Genomic DNA, 23,820 nt, shown 5'->3' on the forward strand with positions numbered 1-23,820 from the left:
GGCTCCAGTGTGTCTGGGCAGGCAGGAAGTAAGGGAGGTTCATTTTACTCTCTGCCCTTTGTCTACCTGAGTGCTTGAATGGAACCACTGCCCACTGGAGGGCTGGTTGTCCTGACTGAACAGTCACCAGTCCCTTTTTGTAAACTGCTGAGAGAGATTTCAGAGGAGTGTGTGCTGAAAATGGATAATAGGTGATGTTCCTGAGGTAAGAGGCAAGTCGACCACTTTGAAACCCTGTGAAGTGCTGTCCTGACCCCATTTTCTATGTGACAGAAGAACTCTGAAGAGGACGACTCCTTCTGGTTAGCTGAAGAGACTAACCAATAGATTGACCGGGTGAATCATGTCCTTTGTTGGAGATGCAGAAAAAATGCAGAAATGGCACAAAAACCACAGACTGACCAGAGAAGTTGCAGAAATATGTGCCAGAGGTCCTCTCTCTCGAGACTGCTGTGAGACATCCCCTTCAGTGTCCTGCCTTTCGTCACCAGACCAAGGAATCCACAGAGTGTGTTGATCACTGCTGCATCCAGCCACAACACACTCTGTGGATTCCTTGGTCTGGAGGAAAATCCAGCCACAAACATTTCTTCTAACCTAAGGTACTGTGGGGTGAAAAGGCATTGCTTACCCTAAGCAGAGATGCCGCTCCAGAGCATTGGATTCTACAAAGAGGTGTCCAGGGAGTCCACTCTTACCTCTGACTCAAGCTGCCATCTTATGTCCCTTTTATGAGTCCTTTAACAGAGTCTCCAACATTATGTTTTTCTTCTGGCATCCTTCTCTAGAGAATGAAAGTATCCATAGCAACCTTTGCTGCTCGGTTGCTTCATAAGTCTTTGAGCGATCTTTTGCATAGAGTCAGGGATCTGACTTTAAAAGCATCAGCTTGCTCTGAATCTGCCTCATGCACCTTAAGCTCTGCTAATGTTTGACTAACCAACTGTTTTCCTTTACAAAAGACATTATTTTATGTGGTTTTGCTAACTAAATTCAATGACCATATATCATTGGCTGTGCGTGGAATTACCAATAGTACGGCAGAACTGTCATTAGTGTCAAACGCTGTAACAAATGTAACCCCAAGCAACTATAAACTATGCAGCGGCCTTTGAAAAGTATTTACAAGTAATCCTATGTTTGTTGGTTTAATGAACTTAGTAGTTCAAGACATTCCTTGTGTAAATATAATAAATATATATATTTTTGTTATAACATTATCTGTGTAAGGGTGTCTTTGGACTACTGTACTAACTGGGTTCTGTGGGATGTTTTTATCCACGCATCCAAGCCCTACCTCAAAACTGTGCAGTACTGACATGGAAAACATCATGATGGCCAGAGCTTCCCAGAAAATGCACAGGGAAATGCATGAAGAATAGGCTGCCACTCATTTTTGCCGATGTTATGGGCACAGAAGGACACTGCCTAAAACCACCATTGGACTACCCACACAGTAGTCTGAAACCATTGGGAATGGCAATGCTGATTGCCAAAAGCAAACCCATAACTGTTGGGAATTCATTTTCTTAAATCCCAAAAAGGGGTGCAGTACCAGTACTCACCACTATCAAAAAGCCGGCGTTTTAAAACAACACCAGATTTTACTTTCTTTGTGTAAAACTGAATAAATGAACCCAAAGCAAGCCAAAGAAAGACTTACTGAGAGGTGGATCCAATGTAAAGTTATATTCTGAAGTGACTTGAAGGTTTATAACAAGACTGGCTGAGCTGTGGATTTCAGCAGTTTAAGTAAATTTGGACTGAAAGACACTAAAAATCTAAATGTTTAAAAGAAATGAGTGGCCTACTTTGAGTGTCACATAGGTTGCAATTGTTTAAATGTCATAGTTTTAAACTTAGAATCAGCATTCTAGCTGCATATGTAAACATTGTCTTGACTTAAACTGGGTAACAAAAAGTGACATTTTATCTGAAACCTGGCTTAAGGAACTGAATTCTGCCCACCAGCTACCCCCCATCAGGAGTGAAACTTGAGTCACAGCTGTGTTCCCAGGCCTATCTGCCTTTTGCTGGCCACACTAAGGATATGCCATCTCTCTGATAATTGAATTAAGGGGAGCCCCCACAGAATACAGGAGCTCTGAACAAAGCCCTGTCCTGACTCAGGCAAATGTTTTATTGGCGGGAGTCATAAATGGAGCTTCCTCCTGGAAGGACAGGGGAGGGGCACTGCCTGTGAGAGCAAGCTGGCTTGGCAGAACTGGAAAAAACAGAAATTCAACCTTGTGCTGGGGGGAAACCACACCCCTTTGGGGCCAGAACATAACTCTAAAAAGATGAATAACTCATAGTACGGACTTGTGAAAATTATTTAAATGACACCATAATTCTTGTGATTTTTCTGCCCACATTTGAAGACGTGTTAGGACCCGGTGGTATGTTCAGGGGGGTTTTAGCGGAAAAGAGGATATTACTCAAAATGTGTGCATGTGAAAAATCTGACACTTCATCAACTAATGTCCATGCTCCTTGCGCACATGTGTGTAAATTTGGGTTAATGTCCGAAATTGCAAAATCAGTTAAAAAGTGCAAATGTTGCCATTTCTGAATGCAAGCCCCCAGGAAGAGCAGATTTGGACAGGGTATACCTCCTGTGATATGTGATGGGTGCGTGTAATTTTAAACAAATGTGTACCTGTGCAAATATGTTTTTTTTTATCAAATATAGATTGTGTGCAATTTGACAGGGGAGTGTCCTCTCTGCAAGCCATAAAATGACATCACTCTGACTCAAAGTTCCTTCCCCAATCATGGGAGAGGGGAGAATTGGGCCAATGGCAAGTGGAGAGGGGTAGGGTCTAGTGATGCTGCACACACACCCATTTTCAAAACAGATAAAAGCAGACAGACAGGACAGATAGGGACCTTCAAATCCATTTGCAGCTGGAAGCTCTGCCGGGAAAATCCATACTTTACCTCCATCAACCTTCAGAGAGCCAACATAGAGACTTCAAATCTATCAAATTTCCAGAACCAGAGAGAGAGCAGAGCTGACCCAGATCACTGTGAAGAGACCCAGACCAGACCGGAGTCCAGTCCAAAACCTGACCAGATCCGTGGCGAGATATATTTTAAAATATATTGTGAGTACCTAGTAAAACTGTGCAGAACCAATCTCTTAGTTAAAATAATATAATTCAATCTATTTTAATCTAAGTAGAACTGCCTCCTAACTGTCACCTGTCATTTGTAAAGCTGTCACCTGCCATTTTCTAGTTGCAAGCTGCACTTGTCTTTTTGAACTTTAAAATTTCAAATCTGAAAAACGACCTTTATTTAATCGCTCATATCTCCGTGACCGTTTGTGCTAGAGACTTGCAGTAACTTTCATCTGGAAGCTGAGATCCTAGGCTGTCCTAGGACCCCAAAACGATAGTGATAGTCCTTGTAGTTCCTCTGTAATCGCGCCCGGTGCACGCGCGAATTTTACCAAGATTTGCCGATTTCTCCACGTGTAAAAATCTGCTGCTGCTTGCCTTCAGTTAAAGAAAAAATTTGTTTAACCTGCCAATCATTCCTGAATCATTGCTAGGGTGAGCCTGGACTAATATTAACTAGATACCACTCACCCTGAACCTCTAGAGGGAATTAAAAGCATTTTAGCATATTTTTCACTTCATTGACAGCACATATAAAAGCATTTTGGGCCTGTGTTTAAAACTCCGATCTGTAATCTAAGCTTGCTGGGGTGAACTGAATTACATTTGATTGCATTTCTGAGAACTGTGTGCTTTCCTTCAATTTCCTTGCATTGCATAAAGGGGGGGGGGGATTGCCAGAGAAAAGTGATTACATTGTTTTGTTGAACGCATATTGAGTATTTTCTGTACTTCATTTTCCTTCCACCTTGCATCCATTTGAAACCATAAAAGTATTGTTGCTATCTTATCCATCCTATAACCACTCATCATTGATTATAAAGAAATGTGCTAGTGCCAGACTATCCATTATTGATTACTGATCAGATTAAGTGTGATATTCAATTATTAATTTATCATAAAGTGTGATATATATCTCTACTGTTTAAATTATCAAATAAACCTTTTAAACTTGCAAAACAGAACTACTTCTTGGCTCAGTGTGGTCAGGAGGATTCCAAGAGAGGGGTGTTATATAGGGGTAGTCATCCAGAACGCATGAACTGGACATAAAGATATATCAATAAGGGTTTTCATTCAGTATTCTAGACTAGGCGTTGACTTAGCTGTAGTGCTGAATTGAATCCTCTTACAAATTGGGGGCTCGTGCCGGACGTTTGGATTAGATCTATCACTTGTGCAGATTAATACAGCGTGCCAGCTGACCAGATACACATATCCGGTCGGATCACACGCTGTGTTACGCTGTAAAGCACTCCTCAAAGGAACGCTCTAAGAAAAAGGTCTGTTTTGCAAAAATAAAATACTAATTTCTGTAAGTCAGGACAGAGACCAATCTCTAGAATGACGACCTTAGTAGACATGAAAATAGCCAGAGAGCACTTCTTACATAAGTTATTTGTGAGAGGTGAGTGGACTCACCAGGACCGCATGGTCTGGTTGCAGGCCATCACGCAACAGGTCACGGAAACAGGGTCAGATAAATGGAGAGATCAGGGTCCCTTACATGTGGCCCTGAGTGAACTATGCATGGCTCCTAAAGCTAAGGATGAACAAGACAAGATGGTTAGGATAGCGGCATACCTGTACCTATATATGGGAGACATGCAGGATAAATGTACTGAAAGCCAAGATCTGGCAAATCAGCGACAGATGGCGTTAGAGAAGGTCCAATCTGACCTGGTCTCTTCTGAGCAGAGGCTGCAGGGGAGCCAGGAGTCAGAAAATGATAGTAGACAGCACATCATTAAAATAAAGAAGGATATGGACATCCTGCAACAGGAAAAGGCTGACCAGGATACCAGATTTCTGGCCTTGCAGAAGGAGTACCAAGAAGGTTTGGACTCCCTACTGCAGAGCCAGAAAAAGCTGGAGCAACGTTAGACTTCAATATGGCATGTGCTGAGCAGGTAGTCACCCTGCAAAGCCACCTAGATAGGGAGAAGGCAGAGAGCAATAAACTGATTTTGAAAGACCTGGATACCCAGGCAGAGTTTGACTAGGAGCGCCAGAAAGCTGGTGCCTTCCAAAGGCAAAGGGACGACCTGGCGGCACAGATGCAGGCTCTTAGTCAGGAAAGGGATACCTTAGGCCAGGAAGTCTGCCACTTAAAAAGGAAATTGGAAGAAAATCACCTGGCCCACCAGGGACTGGGTGACCTCCAAAAAGAACACCAGGACTTGCTAGAGCACACCAGGAGGGTGGAGGATGCTCTGGCAAGACAGGAGCAGGCCAATAGGGACACAGCTCAGGAGGTAACCCTCCGGCAGCAAAGACTGGCCCAGTGCTCCAGGACCAATCATGAAACGCAGAGAGAGAATGAGGCTCTCTGCCAGCACAATGATAGGCTCCAACAACAGGTAGCGATGCAGGAGAGACTGATGGAGTCTAGTAAGGCCTTAACTGAGGAACTGAAGGCGCAGGCTCTTGCATTGCAACAGGGAGCAGGGGCGAATAGAGATGAGGTTCGCTGGGAAAGAGAAACTCCTGAGCATAACCCCAGGAGCCCTAGTACCAGAGGCCTTTATTTCTCTCAGTCCCTGGACTCTGCCACCCCCATGTCCCCTGGCGCACATGAGCACAGGGCCACAGGGATGGCAGATTACTATCCAGCAAGAAGCATGGGGCTCATAGGCCAGTACCACCCAGGAATGGAGGGGCGGGCATCCGGGTATGGGCACCCAAGCACAGTGCAATTTGATGGGGAACCCCAGGAGAGTAGGCCCATTAAGGGCATCCTGAAAACCTCTGCCCAGTTAGGTCAGTGGGGGGGGTACCCATCAAATCCTGGCAGCAAGGAGGGATCTGAAGACTCCTCTGAGCGGTACAGGACACAGGAGACCAGGTCCCCACATTCTGCCAGCCATTCCCAGGCTTGCAGAATCCGGGAAAACCTGGAAGAACAGACGGGAACCTCTGGGAGCAGTGCCTCTGAGTCAGAGGATGAATGGACCAGGGTTACCCGGACCAAAACGGCCAATAAGGCAAAAAGGGCCTTGCTTAAGGACCCATTGAAGCAGATTAAGGCAATCAGGAGTGTCATCACGCCTTATCATAAGAACGCCAAGTACTCTGTTTGGGAACACTTGGAGCTCTATGAGCAAATGATGGAGACTTTCCATTTGAAGGACAGCAGTAGCTGCATCCAGTACGTCAAATGGACATTCTCCCCAGAATACTCCAGTTTCTTTGCGGGGCTGGAGGACCAAAATCATTTAAGATGGTCCACCTATAAGGCGGCCATCTTGAAACATTTCTCTGTGCACCGAAATCCTCAAGAGGCTCGCAAGGCAGCCTACAATTTGCAGTGTGGGGAGGATCAGGCCCCACAAGAGTTTGTGCAAGAACTGAAACGTGCCTTTGCGCAGACCACTAGAAGGGTGCGCACAGACAGCAGAGAATTTATTAATACGTTTTTTCATGCCTTGCCCAAATACATAATGACCCAGCTCGTGAGAGATTTTCATGAGAAAAGATCTTTAGAATGGGTCATTGAACAAGCCACCCGCATCTACGAGGTGCAGAAACCGGTAGATAGCAAAAGTAATGCCCAGAAAAACCCCAAAGCCAACAACACCCCTGCTGCTGCCAAGGTGGCAGAGGTAAAGGTCACCCCCGTTTTAGAGTTGGAGATGGGGGGGCCTAAAAACCTACCTGCACCTAATAATGCAAGGCCCAGAAGGTCCTCGGGCCAGTCACAGATAGGGAGCCAGGGAGGCAGCCCCACAAATGGGGTCCCTCGCTCTCCTGATTATGTAAGTCCCCGTTACAAGGGAAACAGACCCATCCTGGGTTATGTGTGGACTCCTCCAGCCCAAGGGGGGGGATCCAGCCAAGCACCTAACCCAGGGAACTTCCCTCCTAACTTCCCACCGGAGGGCAGAAACTCACCAAACCCTGGGCAGAACTTCTTCCCCAGGTATCCACCCAATTTCCAGCCCCAAAATCCTCCACCCTTCTTTCCCCAATTCCCTGAGCCCAGACAACCTAATCCGGGAGAGGGGAGGCCAAGGGTGGAGGGGTATCCAAATGTTCCCAACCTGGGGTACTACCAAAGAAGGGATAGCTACCCTTCCCGGGATCAGCCCAGGGGAGAAAACAGGGCCCCGTATCAGCCTGAGCGGGTTTCCCAGTTAGAGCGCCAGGTTCAAAACATGGCGCGGGATCTGGGTCACATACTGAGGGCTCAGCAGAACCCTCAGATCGGCATGCCGGCACAGAACGCACCCAACTCTGGACCTGGTGCTCCAGAACAATGACGGGGCAGCACCCCGATAACTCACCGGTTCCCGGGGAGGAGGCACAAAGGGAAGGGGGGTGTAAAGCCTTGGAGGAAGCTTCCTTCCTCACATGTAAACAGCCCCTGGAAACCCAGGAACCGGAAACAAAATCTCTTGCCCCTGAAAGTCTGCCTCCTAAGGAGCAGAGGGGGGGTAGGATAAACAAAAGACCCAAACAGACTCAGTTTGAGGAGGAGGTACAGATCTTCCAATTTGAGGGAGAGGGATCCTCAGAGGATCCTGGGAAAAGGATCTTCTCCTTCAGAGAGGGGGGAACTCCTCCCAAAGAAAAATGGGTCCCTAGGGATGCAAATCCAGGCTGGGGAGATGTGGAGACTGAGCTACCGCCGCCCACCATCTCATCCCAGAACCAACAGCAAGAAAATCCCCTGGTTCAAACCCATCCTGGTGACTGCCTCCAAAAAGGGGGGGGCGGCCCAGAACCGGAGCCAGGGGAACCCACAATGGCTCTGGTCTCCAGTTGCCAACTTTTTCTTTCAGATTCCCAAGGCTCTCCAAAGAATTCTGCCCAAATCGCTTCGCTAGAAATGTCCAAAACCAGAAAGTTAGCCCACCAGTTGTCCAAAAATGTGCATTACCTGTGCCCCCTTGAGGAGAAGGAGGGAAGATACTATGCCCCGGTACAAGTACAGGGGCAGGGTACAGTTTTGGCACTGGTGGACACTGGATCTCAAGCTACCCTTCTGTCCAGAAGGGCCTTTGACGAACTGAATGCAGGAAGGGGAGGGAATTACCAAATTCCTCTCACCTCACTTCCTGGACAACTCCAGAACTTTGACAGGAAGGAAATTCCCGTTGAGGGGACTGCAGACTTGGACATTAAAATTGGGCGACACAAGTTGAAACACCCAGTCATAGTTGTGACTCCAGAGGGCACCCCTTGTTTACTAGGGAATGACCTCCTGAGAAGGTTGTCACCCCTAATAGATTGCGTAAACAAGGTCCTCTGGACCCAGACTAGCCGACCCATAAAATTAAAACAGAGTGTCAACCATGTTAGTTCAAACGGCACCTGCCACATGGTTGAACAAAAACCTGACCAAGTAGAATTTCACTTCCAGAATAGCCAAATTCCAGACGTGACAGTAATAGCAGTAGGACAACAGACTGGTGATGGAGGGTCCTCTCTATTTCTGAAAATCAACCTTCCTTCCAGTCTAAAGTGGTACTCCACGCTGGAAGGAAACACTCTGAGATTCTATACTAATCCACAATCAGAAACTCCCACTCCTATAGTCCAGAAAGATGTGAAATCAGCTCAGAGCCTGGCTGATATTCAGCAAATTGGAGAGCAGTTGTTCATCTCTGTCCAGTTAAATGATGGGAAGGACTCTGTTCTCGCTCGAGTGTGTGTGAACAACGGTAAGAGCTTCATCAGCGAAGCCATGTTCCGCCAACTCCCAAAAGATCCAGCCATTCCCACATTCAAACTGATAGACAAATGGGAAATGGACCTGGAAGCACCTAATTCCAAACATCTCCTGCCAAGCAGGTGTATGCTCAAAATCTCCATTGGCAACAAGAGCATAGTCCACAATTGTTGGGTCGTGCGAGACGTCCCTGCCGCCTTTTACTTAGGCAGTGACCTTCTCAATCGCTTTGCCACTAGTTTGGACCTAATAAACTTCAAAGCTTGGTCCCGATTAGCGGATAATCCCATGGGCTTTGATGATCCAGAAAAAGCATTTAGGTCAGCTCAATTGCTACCTTATGCAGTTGAAATTCAGATCAAAGAGGAAGTCACCATCCCAGAAAGGACCCGACAACTCTCCCTGGAAGTGAAAGTTAAAAGAGGACAATATTTGCAAAACCTTGATGCTTACATACATCTAAATGCTTCTCTCCAACAGCAAGGGTTGGGGGTAAACCCAACTCCATTAGTCAACATAGAACATGACACCATTCCAATAGAGGTGGATAACAGCGACTTAAAGAGTATTACTCTAGCCGCAGGCACCATTATTGGAATGGCGGTTGATGACCGACATTTTTCCATCGATTTAGGCAATGAACTGTTAGGGCCAATCCCCAAGGACTGCTTTGATAGTGACAGTGATGACAATACAACACCAGACAGGATATTTACCCGGCATGGGGGGAACTTCCTGGTGTACTCTTCTTGCCGTTATGGTAAGGAAGATGTGACTTGTGACTTCAGAGGGGATGAGGTGATTTTCCAGGTCCATGAGGGCTGCCTTTCCCACCTGAAGCCTCCGGTCCAAATCAGCACTCTGACCAGGGACTTCTCCACCCAGCTGGAGGAGGCCGCGGAGATAGCCAAACCAGAAGTCTTTCCAGGCTTCAGGCAGATGGTGGAAGAGAGAGTCAATCTAGCTGATGCCTGTGTGACTCTGGAACAAAAGCAAAAGTTGAAACAAGTTTTCTTGGATTCCCAAGATCTCTTTGCGGTAGACTCATATGACTGTGGTCGCACTGACATCCACACAACAACAATCCCCACGGACCCTGGCATGACTCCTGTGTTTGTGAAGCAATATTGTTTGCCTCTCGCATCCATGGAGTCCCTTACTGAAATAATTAAGAACCTTGAGTCCCGGGGAATAATCCGTCCAGTCCACAGCACCTTCAATAATCCGGTGCTGGGAATATTGAAGCCAAACGGCCAGTGGAGACTCTGCGCCAGGGCTTTAAGTGGGCTGGGGCCTGCCGGGGCTGGGCCCCGCCAGGCTCTGAAATTTCGTTTTGAGGCGGGGCCCTGCCGGGGCCCACTAATCTCCCCTGGCAGCCCCAGCCACTACACAAAAAGTCATTTTTTCTACAGCCTGAAGCTCTCGCTCGTGTGCGAGAGCTTCAGGCTTCAGAAAAAATGCCTTTCAGCCATAATGGTGGCGCCGCACCTGCGATGCATCCCTTTAATCAAGAGATGCACGTGGGCCGGCGCCACCATTATGGAGAAAACATGAGGCCGCTGGAAGCAGAGGCCTTGCTTTCTAAATACTGAAGCTCCCGCGGATTCGCGGGAGTTTCAGTCTTTAGGAAAAAGGCCTCTGCTTCCAGTGGCCTCACCCTTTCAGCCTTAATGGTGACGCTGCCCCTCCCCAGCTGGCGAGGGGCAGCACCACCATTAAGGCTGAATAGGCGAGCACTGTCCCTTGCCAGGCAAGCCTATACAAAATAGATGCAGAGATCAGCACCCTCTCCCCTATAGGGTAGAGGGTGCTAATCTCTACAAAAGGCTGCCTGGCAGGGATGCCAGTAGCCCAATGAGCCGGGGCTTGTCAAGGGGGCGTGGCCTAACGGGCCATCAAGACCCCCGTTGTTAGGCCACGCCCCCTCGAGGAGCCCCGGCTCGATTTATAGTGCCACTTAAGGCACTGCTCTGCGCCGACCTCAGGGAGCTCAACAAACGGGTTCATACTTCCCGATGGCCTCTGCCCTACATTGACCAAGGGCTGGCCCAGATCCAGGGGTCACAGGTATTCACTGCAATAGACCTGACCAATGGATACCGGACTGTGCCTGTCAGTAGGGAGGACCAATACAAACTGGCTTTTACCTTTGGGGGCCAGCAATATACATGGACCCGGACTCCCTTCGGATACCTCAACTCCGGCAATGAATTCAACATTTTCCTACATAAGGCCATGCCCGACCTGGGTGCGAGGGGTAACCTGGCTTATGTAGATGATGTCCTCATCAAAAGTTCATCTGTGGAGGAACACATAGCGGAGATCCGTTATGTTCTGACGCAGTTGAGGGCCGCCGGAGCAAAACTTTCCTTTCAGAAAGCACAGTGGTGTAGAACCCGTGTTAATTTCTTGGGGCATGAGATTACTCCTCAGGGTCTCTGTCCCCAGGAAAAGAAAGTGGAAGCACTTCAGAAACTGAAAGACCCCACAACTCTGCGGGAACTAAGGAGTCTCCTTGGACTGACTAATTACAGCAGAAAGTTCATTGAGGGCTACGCAGAGATCACCAGACCCCTGATTCATCTCCTGAAGGGGGGGGTCAAGTGGGAATGGGGTCCAGAACAAGCCGAGGCAGTAAAACAACTCAAAAGAAGCCTCTCACAAGCGCCTTGCCTAGCTTACCCTGTCAGAAACAAGGAGTTCTTCCTGGAGACAGGGTTCTCTAATACGTGCTTGACGGCCGTATTATACCAAAAGCATGACAAGGTCAATAAAGTAATCTCCTATGCGAGCAAAACGTTATCCTCTGTGGAGGAAAAATTCAACGATTGTGAGAAGGCACTCCTGGCAACGGTGTGGGCATTGAAGAATTACCGCCCTTTTATCCAGGGGGAACACATCATAGTGGAAACTCCACACCAGCCTCTGCAATATCTCCAAAGTGACAGAATCCGAGCCGGGAATGTGAGTAATTCCCGAATTACTTCCTGGATTCTGTCAATGCAAGGCTTTCCTGTGGAGGTCAGATATGGCCAAAACAAGAAGAGTCCCCTCGCGCAAGGTCTGGCTGACTTGCATGATTGTGCCAGAGAAAACTGTCTCGAGGACGAAAGTCTAAAAATCAAGGACAACATGGAGGCATACCTTAATTCCCCACACAAAGTCTTTGAAGAGGACAAGTGTGAGGGAATGCCCACTGTCTATGTGGATGGATGCTCTTACCATGTTGACAACAACGGGGAAAAAGAACTGGTGGCTGGCGTAGGGAATGCATGGGTTAATGAGTCCCCAGAACCCTCCGCTGGATACAAAATTGGTCCCCGAAGTAGTCAGGTGGCAGAATTGATGGCTGTGCATCAGGCCATCCTCACTGCTGTCCAGCATCAACTCCACGAACTGGTCATAATCACAGATTCGGATTATGTACGGAACGGGTTCGTGGAGCACCTGGTTAATTGGAAAACCAGAGGCATGTTATGTGCTAACAACAAACCCTTGAAACATGGGAAGTTGATCCAAAACATTGATGATCTGGTCACCTCGAATGAGATGACCATCTATTGGAAGAAGATCAGGGTCATTCCAAAGTAGAGGGACCAGACAAAACTGGAAATGACTTAGCTGATCAGCTGGCCAAAACTGGGGCCATCCAAGGGGATCTAATTGAGATTGAGTCCCTGTTGGGGGAAATCCAGGTCACCGCTATCACTAGGTCCCAGACAAATGCTCACAATGATCTTTCAATTGCACAATGGAGCAAGGAGACCCCTGATGCTGATTTGATTACCGCTCAGAAGGGGGATCCAATAATTGGTAAGTTTTACCAACACGTTGAGGACCCTGAGAAATTTCCCCTGACGGATACCGATTACATTGGGAAAGAGGACCTAAGAGTGTTGATGAAATGTCCAAAAATGTTCCGAATCCAAGACGGGTTGCTGGTAAGGAAATCCAAAGCTGGCCACGATCAGTGGGTGGTTCCTACCTCATTCCGAAGCCTGATGTTAAGTCACGCCCATGATGTGGCCACCGCCGGTCATAGGGGGTTTCACACAACATTGGAAATCTTAAGAGAGGTTGCATACTGGCCACACATGGGGCAGGACCTTGACCAATACTTGAAGGGGTGTCTTGTGTGTGCACAATTTCAGCCATCATTCCTCACACACCGTGCGCCTCTCCAAAAGAGGGGGATGACACTGCCATGGTCAGATTTACAAATCGACTTTGTAGGCCCCGTGATTCGCTCTGCTAGGGGGAATAAGTACATGTTGACTGTGACATGCTTGTTTACCAAGTGGGTGGAATGTCTCCCAGCCCCAAACTGCAAGGCAGAAACGGCAGCTGCCTTGATGATTAACCACATCTTTTCCCGTTTTGGTCTACCTCAAAGGATTGAGTCAGACAGAGGTAGCCACTTCACCAGTGAAGTAATGACAAAGATGTGGGAGATACTGGGGGTCAAAAGGAAGTTGCATATTGCTTACAGGCCAGCTTCTTCTGGAGCAGTGGAACGCTACAACTGGACAATTGTGAGCATCTTAAAAAAGTTTGTGGCAGATTCTGGGCCAAGTTGGGATATCCGATTACCTCTGGTCCTAATGGGCATCAGATCTACCCCTTCATCTGCAACCAAAATGTCACCATTTGAGTTGATGACTGGACGCAAGATGGTGCTTCCTCAGCATTTGCTCTACAGGACCCAAGAGCAGACACTGATAAATGCCTCCACTACTCATGAGTATGTGGTGAATTTAAGGAAACACCTCCAACATGCTTTTGCTTATGCTCAGCGGAATCTAGAAAGATCAGCTGATAGCATGAAGACCCACTATGACCTGAAAACTTCCAGGAAGGAATATCAGGTGGGGGTCCGGGTCTATCTATACAACTTCCAAAGAAACCAGGCCAAGCAGCGCAAATTTTTGCCTACATGGAAGGGACCCTTTGAGATCATCGACAAGATCTCCCCTGTGGCCTACAAAATCCACATCCCCAAAGGTCCTTTGGCAGTGGGGGAAGACAAGTGGGTCCACATAAACCAGTTGAAATGTTGCCATCCCAGGCACACTCTGCAACAACTGGAGGAATCCTCTGGAATCCTAGCGGGTACTGTCTCAGACTAATTCAGTTCCAACCATAAAACATACCACATCTAGTCTCTAAAATATTGTGATTTGCATGAAACTGTCTCTTAGTTATACTGTTTTTTTTTCAAAATAAGAATGTAATGTTTTGTTATGATGAAATGCATATGCTGCCCCACTATCTCAACAGTGGTGGAAAAATGTCTATGAATAGGTATTGCCGCTCTTCCTTTGTCGTCCTAGGAGAAAGAAAACCTGGAGACGGGACAAGGAGGACGATCCGGAGACCGGGAGCAGAGACGCAACGGGCCCGGGGTACCGCCCAATATTCCCATCAGGACCGGCGAGGAGAACCGATCGATCAGTACCGGATGGAGAAAAAGATGCTGAACTGTGCCATCTATTGGAAGAAGATGAGGAAACATCCCAGGTCTTGCGAGTCCCATTAGTGAAATAGAATGGCCATCGCAAGAGGGGGGCTTGTGGGATGTTTTTATCCACGCATCCAAGCCCTACCTCAAAACTGTGCAGTACTGACATGGAAAACATCATGATGGCCAGAGCTTCCCAGAAAATGCACAGGGAAATGCATGAAGAATAGGCTGCCACTCATTTTTGCCGATGTTATGGGCACAGAAGGACACTGCCTAAAACCACCATTGGACTACCCACACAGTAGTCTGAAACCATTGGGAATGGCAATGCTGATTGCCAAAAGCAAACCCATAACTGTTGGGAATTCATTTTCTTAAATCCCAAAAAGGGGTGCAGTACCAGTACTCACCACTATCAAAAAGCCGGCGTTTTAAAACAACACCAGATTTTACTTTATTTGTGTAAAACTGAATAAATGAACCCAAAGCAAGCCAAAGAAAGACTTACTGAGAGGTGGATCCAATGTAAAGTTATATTCTGAAGTGACTTGAAGGTTTATAACAAGACTGGCTGAGCTGTGGATTTCAGCAGTTTAAGTAAATTTGGACTGAAAGACACTAAAAATCTAAATGTTTAAAAGAAATGAGTGGCCTACTTTGAGTGTCACATAGGTTGCAATTGTTTAAATGTCATAGTTTTAAACTTAGAATCAGCATTCTAGCTGCATATGTAAACATTGTCTTGACTTAAACTGGGTAACAAAAAGTGACATTTTATCTGAAACCTGGCTTAAGGAACTGAATTCTGCCCACCAGCTACCCCCCATCAGGAGTGAAACTTGAGTCACAGCTGTGTTCCCAGGCCTATCTGCCTTTTGCTGGCCACACTAAGGATATGCCATCTCTCTGATAATTGAATTAAGGGGAGCCCCCACAGAATACAGGAGCTCTGAACAAAGCCCTGTCCTGACTCAGGCAAATGTTTTATTGGCGGGAGTCATAAATGGAGCTTCCTCCTGGAAGGACAGGGGAGGGGCACTGCCTGTGAGAGCAAGCTGGCTTGGCAGAACTGGAAAAACCAGAAATTCAACCTTGTGCTGGGGGAAACCACACCCCTTTGGGGCCAGAACATAACTCTAAAAAGATGAATAACTCATAGTACGGACTTGTGAAAATTATTTAAATGACACCATAATTCTTGTGATTTTTCTGCCCACATTTGAAGACGTGTTAGGACCCGGTGGTATGTTCAGGGGGGTTTTAGCGGAAAAGAGGATATTACTCAAAATGTGTGCATGTGAAAAATCTGACACTTCATCAACTAATGTCCATACTCCTTGCGCACATGTGTGTAAATTTGGGTTAATGTCCGAAATTGCAAAATCAGTTAAAAAGTGCAAATGTTGCCATTTCTGAATGCAAGCCCCCAGGAAGAGCAGATTTGGACAGGGTATACCTCCTGTGATATGTGATGGGTGCGTGTAATTTTAAACAAATGTGTACCTGTGCAAATATGTTTTTTTTTATCAAATATAGATTGTGTGCAATTTGACAGGGGAGTGTCCTCTCTGCAAGCCATAAAATGACATCACTCTGACTCACAGTTCCTTCCCCAATCATGGGAGAGGGGAGAATTGGGCCAATGGCAAGTGGAGAGGGGTAGGGTCTAGTGATGCTGCACACACACCCATTTTCAAAACAGATAAAAGCAGACAGACAGGACAGATAGGGACCTTCAAATCCATTTGCAGCTGGAAGCTCTGCCGGGAAAATCCATACTTTACCTCCATCAACCTTCAGAGAGCCAACATAGAGACTTCAAATCTATCAAATTTCCAGAACCAGAGAGAGAGCAGAGCTGACCCAGATCACTGTGAAGAGACCCAGACCAGACCGGAGTCCAGTCCAAAACCTGACCAGATCCGTGGCGAGATATATTTTAAAATATATTGTGAGTACCTAGTAAAACTGTGCAGAACCAATCTCTTAGTTAAAATAATATAATTCAATCTATTTAAATCTAAGTAGAACTGCCTCCTAACTGTCACCTGTCATTTGTAAAGCTGTCACCTGCCATTTTCTAGTTGCAAGCTGCACTTGTCTTTTTGAACTTTAAAATTTCAAATCTGAAAAACGACCTTTTTTTAATCGCTCATATCTCCGTGACCGTTTGTGCTAGAGACTTGCAGTAACTTTCATCTGGAAGCTGAGATCCTAGGCTGTCCTAGGACCCCAAAACGATAGTGATACTCCTTGTAGTTCCTCTGTAATCGCGCCCGGCGCACCCGCGAATTTTACCGCGATTTGCCAATTTCTCCACGTGTAAAAATCTGCTGCTGCTTGCCTTCCGTTATAGAAAAAAATTGTTTAACCTGCCAATCATTCCTGAATCATTGCTAGGGTGAGCCTGGACTAATATTAACTAGATACCACTCACCCTGAACCTCTAGAGGGAATTAAAAGCATTTTAGCATATTTTTCACTTCATTGCCAGCACACATAAAAGCATTTTGGGCCTGTGTTTAAAACTCCGATCTGTAATCTAAGCTTGCTGGGGTGAACTAAATTACATTTGATTGCATTTCTGAGAACTGTGTGCTTTCCTTCAATTTCCTTGCATTGCATAAAGGGGGGGGGTTGCCAGAGAAAAGTGATTACATTGTTTTGTTGAACGCATATTGAGTATTTTCTGTACTGCATTTTCCTTCCACCTTGCATCCATTTGAAACCATAAAAGTATTGTTGCTATCGTATCCATCCTATAACCACTCATCATTGATTATAAAGAAATGTGCTAGTGCCAGACTATCCATTATTGATTACTGATCAGATTAAGTGTGATATTCAATTATTAATTTATCATAAAGTGTGATATATATCTCTATTGTTTAAATTATCAAATAAACCTTTTAAACTTGCAAAACAGAACTACTTCTTGGCTCAGTGGGGTCAGGAGGATTCCAAGAGAGGGGTGTTATATAGGGGTAGTCATCCAGAACGCATGAACTGGACATAAAGATATATCAATAAGGGTTTTCATTCAGTATTCTAGACTAGGCGTTGACTTAGCTGTAGTGCTGAATTGAATCCTCTTACAGTTCAGTGTACTTATCTACAGCTCACATCTTCCTCTCATGAGAAACCTGACTGCTCTGCCACTACACCAAGTTTCCTTGAGTAGTACAGACTGATACGAAGAGTTGGGGACCTGTATATAATTGGGATAGTTTGATGAAGTCTTAACTCAAGAAGACTTTAGGAAAGTTCCCCTAACACTGGTGTTACATTGAATCCTGGTTGTATTGTGTTCAAAGAATCCATCCAAGGTTACTTACTATATTATAACGTAAATCAAAGGGGGGTCTTTGAGTCTCTCTACCAGCATATACACAGCCCAATGACCTGGTCTTGCGTGGATGGCCCCTGGGAGAGACTCTTCCAAGTCTTTAGCTCACTGTCCCTTTCACAGAGAAGATATTTCCTTGCATATCAGTCTTTGTCTTGCCCAGGGGCAGTCCAGCACCGAAATGCTAGGCAATTCTCCTCTGAACAAGAGTACCAACAGCAACCCCATACACGTGTTTCAGCCTTGTTGGGCATTATCAGTGAGGTGGAGCTGTGCCTCTCTAAGAACAGTGAGCAAGGGGTCCACGTCGGGATCGCCCTGGTAATTTAGGGTGAGACCCAAAGTTAATTTATGCAAAACAAAGGGGGGTCTGTTAGTCTCTCTATCAGCACAAAAACAGCCCAATGACCTGTTCTTGTGTGGATGGCCCCTGGGAGAGACTATACCAAGTCTTTAGCTCACTGTGCCTTTCACAGAGGAGACATTTCCCTGCATATAAGTCTTATTCCTGCCCAGGGGCACTCCAGCACCAAAATGCTAAACAATTTTCCGCTGAGCAAGAGTACCAACAGCAACCCCATACATGTGTTTCAGCCTTGTTGGGCATCATCGGTGAGGTGGAGCTGTGCCTCTCTAAGAACAGTAAGCAAGGGCTCCATGTCTGATTCGCCCTGGTAACTTAGGGTGAGACCCAAAGTTAATTCATGCAAAACAAAGGGGGGTCTGCGAGTCTCTCTACCAGCACAAACACAGCCCAACAACCGTTTCTTGGGTGGATGGCCCCTGGGAGAGACCCTAGCAAGTCTTTAGCTCACTGTCCCTTTCACAGACGAAAATTGTCCCTGCATAACAGTCTTTGTCCTGCCCAGGGGCAGTCCAGCAACAAAATGCTAGGCAATTCTCCTCTGAACAAGAGTACCAACAGCAACCCAATACTATAAAGTACTCAACCATGTCCACTATGGAAAATTATAAGGCAGAAGCAGTTATTAATCTTACTGTTGGTAACGTAAAACGATATGTGTAAAGACAAATGCCTTAGTGCTAAAGGGAAGCATGCTGAGTTATTTCAAAGCTTGGTGGATTACCAAACTGTTTATAGGCATGTAATGCCTACTCCCAGAATTGATCTGGATAATAATGATGATTATAGTATGACTCTCAACCCTCCTCTTCCAGTATGATATGAAAAAGTTGTCTTATGACTCCCCTTCAGATTTGGAGTCTTCTATGTCTGACAACTCCAGGTACAGGAAGCCTCGTATCCCCAAGGATTTGTTGAGTGCATGTGATGCTAAAACTGATATTCTGGATTGGCTGGATACATTTGAGTTTACATGCAAAGTACAAGGTATATGTGAAAGGGAGTTTGCTCCATGGGTAATCTCTTGGCTCCCCCAGAATGGCTGTGATGCTGTGATGGAGTCCAATGATGCTTATAGACACGATTACCAGTTCATAAAAACTGCTTTCATAGCCAGGTTTGGGAAGACCCGTTCCCAATAACTAAAAATGTGTAGGTATCGCAATAAGAGAGATGGTAACATGTGGGCCACCTGGGTGTGTGAAAGCCTGAAAAAACTTAGATGGGTGAAATATGGGCTACAAGGTCAGCCCTTATGATGCTATAAGATATCTAGTCATGCTAGAAAGTATTTGTGATGCATGCTCCTTAGAGCTGAGACAGCACCTTGCTGACTCTAAGGAACTGGACCCCAAGAAGTTAGCACTGGCTGTTGACTTATGAGTAGGCAACAGGGCTATTAAGAAGGATTCTGGGGCTACTTGCAAGAACGTGCATGGGAAGAAGCATAAGAAAGATGAGAAGAATGGTTCCAAAAATCCCCCACCAAAAAAGGACCACAAACATAAAAAGGGTAAATAGCCCCCTAAACAACCTTATAGGGTTAGTGAAACCTCTGTGCCCAAACCAGAGAGAGGTTACCAGCAACCGCATTCCAAAAGACATTTGGGAAATGTGTGGTTTGTTGGGGTGGTGACTATGTGAAAGGAGATCCCAGATGTAAGGGTAAACTTTCAGGGATCGCATCTGTCAGCTTAGCCTTCACACATGATGTGAATGTACCATTGACAGGTACTAGCTTTTGCACTCCAACTGAAGAACCCATTGTTGTTCAAACTGGAGATTCTTTAGTATCTCTGGGATTGTGGGAACAATAGAATATTGAAGTATATAAATCCATTCTTGAGAATACTTAAGAGTATTTATAAAGACATTGTGCTTGCTAATGGTCAGGACACCCCTGCCATTATAGATACTGGGGTGAGCATAACTGTGGTAGATGAAAGTTTATTTCATCATGAGGAAGTTGCTAAGGCTCCCAAAAGGCTAGTTAGCAGTAGGTCCAGTCCAAATGTGTCCAATACTGCCAGCTATCATGAAATGTAATGGTATGACTGTAATAATAACTCTAAGTGTTCAGTCTGAAGTGCCTGGCAGGGAACATTTAGGCAATGACTTCATCATCATTTTATTATTATTTTATTTTTATTTATTTGGTTTTTTATAACGCGCTTAACACCGGGATAAGGTTTCTAAGCATGGATCCAGGATTCAAACCTCTGTTGCTCTGCCAGCACACTGCCCCTGTGCTATCCTCCATTCATCATCAAATACCTTTATTTGTCCGTCAAGCCATCAAAGTACATCCTAACAATGAATCAAGTTTAACATTACACCATGTCAGTATAACATAGATTGTGACCCCCGAGTCCTGCTAATCGCACTGGCACACAATAGTTTAAAGAAAGGAGGGCTCCGGCTCAATTTCACAATGGATGACATTTTTCATTTTCCCCCGGGGTATGAGATTTGCACTGTATAAAACAGAGGTGGATGGACCATTACTGAGTGGGCCAGAGTTGCTAAAGTAAGGGTAGGGTCTTATTACAATTCTACTGTTCGTAGTCCGGTGGTTACCCCATTTGATCTGCCCAAAACACTGTTGGCCACTCTTTGGTCCCGGAATTCAAGCTTGACTGAGTCACCTTCTTTATACACTATATAGGAGCTTGCTATGGCTTCCCTAGTCACATAAGCACAGCCCCTAGCAGTGTGAAGCCAATGCAGGCCTTTATTTAAAAGAGCATCCCTTGGTTCTTAATGGTTCAGCGGTAATTTGGGTACCCCATGTAAAAATACTGTGCCATTCCTTGCCCCCCCAACCCCCCCGGACGTTATCACTTTTCTTAGATTCCCTAGTCCGGTGTCTGCATACTCGCACTGGGTCCGTGGTTTACCACAGTAGTAATATCCCGGACCTCCCATGTAGTATGAGTTGTGCTAACAGTAAGGGCCCTATTGACTCTGCTGTGCTGCAGGAAGGATTGTTCATCTTGATAGGGTATCACATAGATGTGCACTTTAGACTCACAATCGGTTGTGGCCGGCGCTTGTTTCATAGTATCATATTTGTTGGAATCAAACTTGTCTTCATCAATCAAGGGTCCATTTATAACTAACTCACAGTGTGTTTCCATGGGTCAGTTATACGACCCCAATGGGCCGGCAAAGAGCCCCCATAAGATCCTCTCCACTGAATTTCTATCAAAACCAATAATAGATTTTTTTAACATATGCGGGTTCAGAGAACACCTGAGAACAGTTACATCCTTGAGCGGAGCAGACCTCTGTGGCAGATAAATCAGCAATGGGCCGAATACATTGATTGATTTGCTTTGAACCCCTAAGCAGGGTTACACAAAGAAAGGCAGTCTTCCCTGAGCACATGGTCATCATATTCTCACTGCAGGCACTACTGGGAGTGAAAGTCTGTTATCAAGCACATCCTTGGCCTCCAAGTCGATTAGGGTTGTCTCCTCCAGGGGAATTAGATTCTCTACAGGTATAGGCAGAATATTGGGCACTTCCATCAAACCAGACACAGACGGAATCTCAGGGACCAGGCAGTTGTTTGGTATAGAGTACTTAATTGGCAACACCTCCAAACCCCCTGTATCCAAGAGGGACGGTTGCCTGTAAAAGCGGCTGATGTGATATCTTCCATCACTGGTGCTGATATTAGTTGTCGCTATTATAGGGGACCAGAATAGTTGTGGACGGTTTATAATACAAGGGAATTTCAGCCACAGTTGTTGAGAAAGAGCCATTTCCACTGCCAAGTCTTTGCCCATATCTTTGTCAGTGCAGGTATAGGAAGCTATTGTGATGAACGGGCCCTCATTCATTAATGGCGCAGCTTGGGCTTTATCAGAGGAGCTTTCTACTGGGCACACACCAGTTACGTCCCCCAAGCTGCTAGTTGACTCTGGTCTGTGAGGGATTCCTGTTTTATTTCCTATCTCCCCAGAAACATCCAGATTAATTTCATTGATGAATTTCATTTATCAGAAAATAGGCCTCTCTTGTAAGCCTAATGGGACTGCAAACTTTTCCCTCAGAAACAGTGTCAGTATCAGTGTTACACTCTGCACCATGTCAAAATGGGTGAGTTCCAAATTTACGGTTTACAGGCAGGATCTTGCGCTTAGACTCTGGGCAATCCTGCATTATTATATGGGGATATACTGTACATGGTGAGAGTGTATATGGGGAGAAAAAAAAGGAGCTATTAAATATTGCCCACACAGCGATTGGATCAAGCAATAACCACACTATAGCCCCCTGACTCAACCCAGCCTTTTCCCACTCTCACCTCACAATCCAGTTCCATGAAAATGCCTCTGTTGCAGTGCCAGTGCATGGGGTTCAGATGTATAGTTTCCACCTTGGCAGATCACTGCTCACCCTGCTGCTGTCGCGGAGCACCCCTGCTGGAGCACAAGAGCCCGCGCTCTTGGACCCTGGCAGGCTTCGGCCCTGGCGGGGTATGCGGCTCATGAAAGAAGGAAGGGGGCGTGGCCTGCAGCCCGAACCTGCAGAGTATGGAGGCCGTCCAGGGCCAGACAAAAGTTGGACCATGACACCCCACACGCTTGGTCACCAGCAGGCTTGTAGGGTACTTTTAGGCAATAACTTGAAGGCTCTGGGTGTAGTTTCCAACACACTAATGCCTCCTTCTAAAAAGAGAAGGGAGCTAACCAGAAAAGCAAGGCAGGCAACCTTAAGAGACCTTCCAACAGAGACCAACGGGAAACCCAGAGTCTCCAAAGGAAAGAAGTGCCCCAACCCCAAAACTTCCCCTGCAACCGAACCCACAGAGATTCGTAATTCACCCACTCCAATTTAGTGAAATAATCAGACAGTGCTGTGTAATCAGTGCCACCCGTAAATCTACTTCTATTAATAGGTCCCAGTCACTCACTACCTCAGCCTACCTTCTTTCTACAACTACTCTAAATTTCCTTTGCTTTCCCAAAATATGCTATGTCTGCCACCAGCAATGATCTCCTACCTTGATGAAAGCTGTGCAAGACTGTACTGAAGCTTCAGCCACATGTGTCCGTGTAAACAAGGTATATTCATTTTTCAAATGGTTTGTTTGTCATTCTTGACAAAAAAAACAAAATTCAGGGAATTTGTGTTCGCTGCCGGAACATTCTTCCAGAGCTAGATGTAAAAATAATTCTTCAACACGGGTGCCCTTCACAGATTACCTCTTCATCGTGCCACCTTCTGACGGAGGAGAAGAAAGGCTGAATCTGATAATAGCAGTGTTATGAAAAACCATTGTCGTAAACCAATCACTAACTGGGGTTTTTTGTAATTTTTCATAACACTTAATATAGGGTCAGAGGAACACCAGTGCATTGTCAGAATGAAAACAATGGAAAGCATGTTAAGAATGTGTTCTGCTTTCTTTCACGATCCCATGCAATTATGATACTTACAGTTCATTATTATTTCGAATCCTATGCATAAAATGCAATATTTGTATAATAGCCATTATTTTTTATTTCTTTCTCGAGGTCCCTAGATCTGTGTGTACCATGAGCTGTTCTCCGGGCTATTATAAAGTTACCATGCCAAGTAAACCAGCCTGCTGTTTCCAATGTGTTCAATGCTCTCAGGGGGATATGTCCAACCAAACTGGTAAGTGGATATGAACATCTTAATGCATATCGTTGTTAGGGAGAATTCTCCAGAATGGCTAATTTCCCTTACCTACTGAGTCCCTCAGCAGCTTTGCTGGATTTCTAGGATTCACTTTTTTCACCTGGTAAGAGTGTGAGCCTTTTTTCCCACTCTTACATGTGTTTTGCTGCGTGTGTTTAACATTGTTTTGTGGAGCCTCAGCTA

The 23,820-nt window shown here is 45.8% G+C and overlaps 1 protein-coding gene across 1 annotated transcript in view; it reads left to right on the forward strand.

Moving 5' to 3' along the window:
* LOC138467613 (extracellular calcium-sensing receptor-like) overlaps window positions 1-23,820 on the forward strand; it is a 232,990-nt gene that overhangs the window by 206,347 nt on the left and 2,823 nt on the right. The window contains exons 6-7 of the mRNA XM_069607806.1: window positions 4,788-4,805; window positions 23,490-23,613. Coding sequence (XP_069463907.1) covers window positions 4,788-4,805; window positions 23,490-23,613 — 142 coding nt within the window. The remainder of the gene's footprint in view (window positions 1-4,787; window positions 4,806-23,489; window positions 23,614-23,820) is intronic.

Source organism: Ambystoma mexicanum, chromosome 1p, assembly GCF_040938575.1.
Source record: "Ambystoma mexicanum isolate Mex_15411 chromosome 1p, UKY_AmexF1_1, whole genome shotgun sequence".
Taxonomy (NCBI): Eukaryota; Metazoa; Chordata; class Amphibia; order Caudata; family Ambystomatidae; genus Ambystoma; species Ambystoma mexicanum.